The sequence below is a fragment of the Carex rostrata genome, chromosome 27 (assembly GCF_964058835.1).
Source record: "Carex rostrata chromosome 27, lpCarRost1.2, whole genome shotgun sequence".
Lineage (NCBI taxonomy): Eukaryota > Viridiplantae > Streptophyta > Magnoliopsida > Poales > Cyperaceae > Carex > Carex rostrata.
Window position 1 is genome coordinate 4,836,676 of NC_135944.1, and position 5,724 is coordinate 4,842,399.

General features: G+C 33.9%; 1 protein-coding gene across 1 annotated transcript; it reads left to right on the forward strand.

The window, feature by feature from the left end:
- Positions 1–432: 432 nt before the first annotated feature.
- Positions 433–5,234, forward strand: LOC144545137 (cysteine-rich receptor-like protein kinase 6). The gene is made up of 9 exons (XM_078293722.1): positions 433–873; positions 1,199–1,519; positions 1,713–1,893; positions 2,456–2,587; positions 2,733–2,866; positions 3,111–3,321; positions 3,474–3,711; positions 4,104–4,254; positions 4,770–5,234. The coding sequence occupies exons 1-9, from the start codon at positions 568–570 to the stop codon at positions 5,076–5,078; spliced, it is 1,983 nt and encodes a 660-aa protein (XP_078149848.1). The 5' UTR covers positions 433–567; the 3' UTR covers positions 5,079–5,234.
- Positions 5,235–5,724: the final 490 nt, after the last annotated feature.

Here is a 5,724-nt window from a genome sequence, read left to right on the forward strand (position 1 = left end):
TTCTTAACTCTTATGCCTCACTATCTCTCTGATTCTATCTGGTTCTCTACTTATTGACACTCTGGTTCACCCATAGTATCACGTATAGACCACTAACCTATTTATACTTGGATCTATGTCGGTTATACAATTATCTAGATAGTTCAAATTGTTTCTACTGACTTTGACTAATGTCACTTTGGATCCTATTTCTAATATTTTATACAATTCTAGACATTTCTAGGATGGCTCTTCGGTATGCACTACCGACTTCAATGTATTGTCTTGAACAATCTAGAAATGTATTTGGGCCTTGGGCCTTCGGTGTTGAAATCTTCAACATATATGTTGCGCCTCTTGTACTGCTTGGTGATTGGTGGCCTCAGTGGAAGCTGCACACTTGACTCAAAATCAGGATTGACTTGAACTGAGTCCAGCTCCGCGTCAATGTTATTAACCCTTCTCTCTCTCTCTCTCCCTCTTAAATCCAGGAGAGGAAAGAACACACTCAAAATCGATTAGCCATTTTCTCTCTCCATCTAGATTTTAAAACCAAATAAGAGAGAATTAAACATTTTATCAACCACGATGCATTTCTTAGTGTTTCTCTTTCTTCTCATCTTATACCTCCCTGTTCCAGCCAAAGCAATTGACATACCGCATTCCACAGAATACTTCTATTACGTTTGTGACAATAGTACAGGTAACTACAGGAACAACAGCACGTACCAGTCCAACCTTAACCTTCTCTTCTCAGCTTTGCGCTCCAATTCTACTGGTAATGGTTTTGCGGATGGTACTGTTGGTACAGTACCAAATATGGTGACCGGTATTGTCCTCTGCCGTGGTGATCATAATGCCTCCTATTGCAACACTTGCTTCTCATGGACATTGGTAATTTTCCTTTTACTATTCATTTTTGTTCTTATGGATAATTTTGTATTTATTTTTCATTAATATTTTCCAGTGATGAGGTTGTTTACAAAATTAAAATTACATAGTAAATTCAAATTTCTTATATTCCAGTCTGTTTTTATCAATAATCATTTTATGCGAGTTGAATTGATTAGGAATGATAAAATTGTTCATACTTTTCATACCAGCTAAATCAAGCGAATATATGTACACTAATTAATTAGACTAAAAAGTTAAAGCCATACATTAGTAAATTCAAAATCATAATAACTACTTGTAATGTGGCTTCAAATAAAAATTTCAGGATATATTGAATCTATGCCCATACCATAAGACGGCGTGGATGTGGTACAATAGTTGCTACATGTATTTCTCGAGCCAATATTTTCTTTCCTCATTAGCCAACTCACCACATCAGACCCTGATCCTTGCATACAATGTTACTGTGGACCCTGCCCGGTTTGACAGGGCAGTCCTCCAGCTTATGTCAGAGATGAAATCATGGGCCGTCAACAACTCAACCAAATTATTCGCTACAGGAGTTGCTACAAATTTCTCAACTGAGTTTCCTGTCATCTATGGTCTTGTGCAGTGCACCCCTGACATGACCAAGTCCCAGTGCCAGGTATGATTCGTTAGGCATGGTAATTATATATTACCAATGAGTAGTATTTAAATACCATGTGACATACCTGATAACTTTGGTACCACTAAGGGCAGGTCGTCATTGCATTTATTGTGCTCTAAATTAAATCAGTTTTGTTGCCGAACAATTGAAAAAAAAATTGGAACTAAATATATCGATCTATGTTTTCCAGGTTTGTCTTCAACGACTAATTGATGACTTTCCTAAGTATGTTAATGGATGTGCTGGGGCAAGGACAATTGGTATACATTGTAATATCAGGTACGAGGTGTATACTTTCTATGGAGGTCCTGACATGGTACGGATTGATGGCATATCATCCAGCCAAGTACCACCACCTGTTATAAATAAAAGTAAGTCTTTGACTTAGTTTAGATGTTATTGTTAATGCATAATTGCATCAATTTTTCAATATTTTTAATGATCATTTACTAGACAAAGATCTACTGAAGTAATAGTTAGACATAATATTATTGGAAATAATTTTGGCCATCATGTGATAATGTAGACAAGTATCTATTGACTTGAATCAGTTAGAGGACAATATGGATAGATAATGAGTTGCACAGAAATGGACAAAAGAAATGGAAATTTGCAAAACCATGTATTCACAGAAACTGAAATTGAATAGTTGATTCTATTAAATGAAACAGGCTCTTTATTTTTTCTTGAATTAGATTTGAATATCAAATTTGCTTGGATATAATTCGGACTGATGCCATCTTCAAAATATGTTGCTCTGATTGTCAGAAGCTGATAAGAACTGAAGTTTATAATATTTATTTCATCCTCACAGGGGCTTCAAGCTGTAATTTGTAAATTAGGTGGACCTGTATGTCAAATTGTCTCTAGCTATGTCCTGATAAATTATAGTCCTGAATTATAATTTATGAACAAAATTTTAATAATATGCAGGTACTAAGAAGAAAAGCAATCTTATAGCTCTTGCCATCACTATTCCTGTGGTAGCTGCTGTTTTGTTATTAGTAGTATTTTGCTTTTGTTTATATAAGAAGCGATCTCATGGAAGAAAAACATTTCTATCTGGTAAGTTTTAAATTTAGTTGACAAAATAATTTATTATTACAATACTGTACCACTCCTTTAATCTTGTTATCCAAATTATTTCACTCTTTGCAAGCAAACATTAATGAAATATCCTAAAGACTGTGCTTGTTTTTCCTTGTATCAGAAAAAGTCAACTCCGGGGAAAAAATAGAAAATGTTGATTCGCTTCTTATTGACCTTTCTACACTGAAAGCTGCTACACATAACTTTCATGAAACCAACAAACTTGGCGAAGGTGGATTTGGTGCTGTATATAAGGTACTTCTTTTCATCCCTGTAATTGTTGAATTATCCCAAGAAATGTGAACTAGTTTTGCACTGAAATATGATAATATGGAACAAATTGAACAGTATGAAATGTTTTGGAACCTACATGCACGACACGTATGAGACTTTTAAGGATAACAATGAGAATTGGTTGATTGATACTTTAGGGAGCTAGTGTGATATATTCTAAAAGTCAATTTTTGTGCTTATATATATCTCTACCTAATTGCTCTAGGGAATCCTTCCAAATGGACAAGTGGTAGCAGTAAAGAGGCTTTCTCAGAGCTCCGGCCAAGGATTAGAGGAATTAAAAAATGAGTTAGTTCTAGTTTCAAAGCTTCAACAAAAGAATCTGGTACGGGTTGTTGGAGTTTGCTTGGGAGGACAAGAGAAGCTTCTTGTTTATGAGTTCCTCCCCAATCAAAGCCTTGACATCTTTCTGTTTGGTACATAGATCCTGCTCTCAATCCATAATTTGTTGATTTTAATCAAACCAATTAATAGTTTTTTTTTTCTCAGCATTATGATGTATGAATCTTTTATTTGCTACATGACAGATCTAAATTTTAAAGTAAATATGTTTTTGGTATTCTGGTAGACAATGAAAAAAGGCAAGAATTAGACTGGAGAAAACGGCAGCGAATTATAAATGGGGTGGCTCGTGGACTCCAGTATTTGCATGAAGATTCTCAATTGACGATAATACATCGTGATCTGAAAGCCAACAATATTTTGTTAGATTCCGATATGAATCCTAAAATTTCAGACTTCGGCCTAGCTCGGTTGTTCCGTGTTGATCTGGCTGCATATGCGACAAAGCGGGTCGTTGGAACATTGTAAGTACATTGTAAATAGCATCACCATATTTTGTATACTTGCATCTTATAATTATGAGATGGTCTTTCATTGAAAATTAAACTCGTTGTTCTATCATACCCAACAATGCCAATACAAATTATATAGATAAACCACCAATTTATTGATAAAAGCACCAAAGTCGAAATTAATTGTATTTACCAAACTCTTCTACAATTAACAGAATTGACAGTATTATCAGTATCTAACAGAAGTAGTCAATAACTCAGTGCTATATGCCAAGAGTAGTCCAAGCTATGGTTTTGTGGTACCTATTTGACAAGTATTACATGTGATTTGGGAAAAACTAAGAAGCAAAAATTTATTTAAAAGTATCAATTTGGTCCTAAATAAAATGTTAAATTTTGCATAGTGGGTATATGGCACCAGAGTATGCAATGCACGGGGTCTACTCAATCAAGTCAGACGTGTATAGTTTTGGCATTATACTCTTAGAGATCCTAACCGGGAGAGCAAATTGTGGTTCATTTGATGGTGAGCAGGATGAAGACTTATTAAGCTCGGTAAGAATTCTTAATCATCTCTTTAAATTTTTATAATAACTATCTGTACAAGTTCCGTAAAATCACAATGGGAAATTTTCATAGTACCTCGTATACTTACATTTATTAATACCCCCTTCGAGGTCATGTATATGTACAATACATAATATATCACGGTACCTCTAGAAAACATGAAATAGTACCTTTTATATCCCCCTTTTCATACTTCAAAAATTGACCAAAGTACCTCTCTCCAAATGTTTAATTTTGGCATTAGAAAAAAATAATAGACAAGGAGTGCATGTAACAATAACATATCTTACAAATTTTCTTTTGCTACAAAATATACATGATATGCTGTTAGTTTTTAGAAAGAATGAAATATTCATAAACACAAAGCAGGATTGCAACCCCCATCCCATACCGTCAAATTCAATGAAATGTTATACATGTGTGCAGTAACAATATGGTGTCTTTACATGTACCGCAAACTATTATCATCATATCTTACATAAAATATTTGATAACAATTTCAGATATGGGAGCTTTGGATAGGAGGAACTATAACTGACATAATAGACCCACTACTGGATTGCCATATAAGCGAGATGATCCGACATGTACACATTGGGCTACTTTGCGTGCAAGAGGACCCAACAGCTAGGCCCCGCATGTCAGAGGTCGTAATCATGCTCAGTAGTGAAACCGTCTCTCTGGAAGCACCCTCAAAACCCGCATTTTGCATTAAAAGAAGAGGTGTTTCATATTCAGATAGTGTATCAGGTGACAGATCGGTGCAAGTGGCTCAGGATGAAATTTCAATTTTACAACTTGGACCTAGATAGCAGCAACTACTAAAGTTGTATAGCATTTATTTAATTTGTTTTTGTAATGCCATTTGTCAAGTGTCAACAAAATGTGTAAATAACCACTCGAAATTTTTGAAATAATATATAGTTGGGTGGCACTTAAAATCAATCAAAAGTTAAAGAGGGTCCAGTTGTGGATTGGATTTTGTAAGTTGTCTGACGTTTTTAGCGTCCGGCCCTCCCCATTTATTAAAATACTACTGTCACAATATTTTTGTTTTAAACAAATCTTAATCAAATGTGTCTATTCTCAGAAAATATAAAATATTAAAGAAACTAATTTGAGATCTGTCATACGTAGGCCTCTTTAAAATATTTTTGTTTGTTTACTCTGTCTCTATCCGAATTATATTCGGTGAAGTTGATATGAATAAGAATTTTTTTGAGATAAGGATGCGTGTATGAAAACAAATTTTGTTAGCTTATTCGATAAAAATATAGATAAGAATCATTTCAAATCTGTTATTTATGTTAAAATTGATTTATGCAATATTTTATATAGTTTTATTAATTAGTAGTTTGTTTCTTTTTAAAAATAATGGGACAAAATAATTAATTTTTTTTTTTATGTTTTGTGATATTATTTACATCATGTGCTTAAAAGTAATATTCTTATAGTTGA

Coding starts and splice junctions, on each gene's coding strand:
- LOC144545137 (XM_078293722.1), top strand. CDS start 568: ATGCATTTCTTAGTGTTTCTCTTTCTTCTCATCTTATACCTCCCTGTT. Junction 874..1,198: donor CTTGCTTCTCATGGACATTG/GTAATTTTCCTT, acceptor TAAAAATTTCAG/GATATATTGAATCTATGCCC. Junction 1,894..2,455: donor ACCACCTGTTATAAATAAAA/GTAAGTCTTTGA, acceptor AATAATATGCAG/GTACTAAGAAGAAAAGCAAT.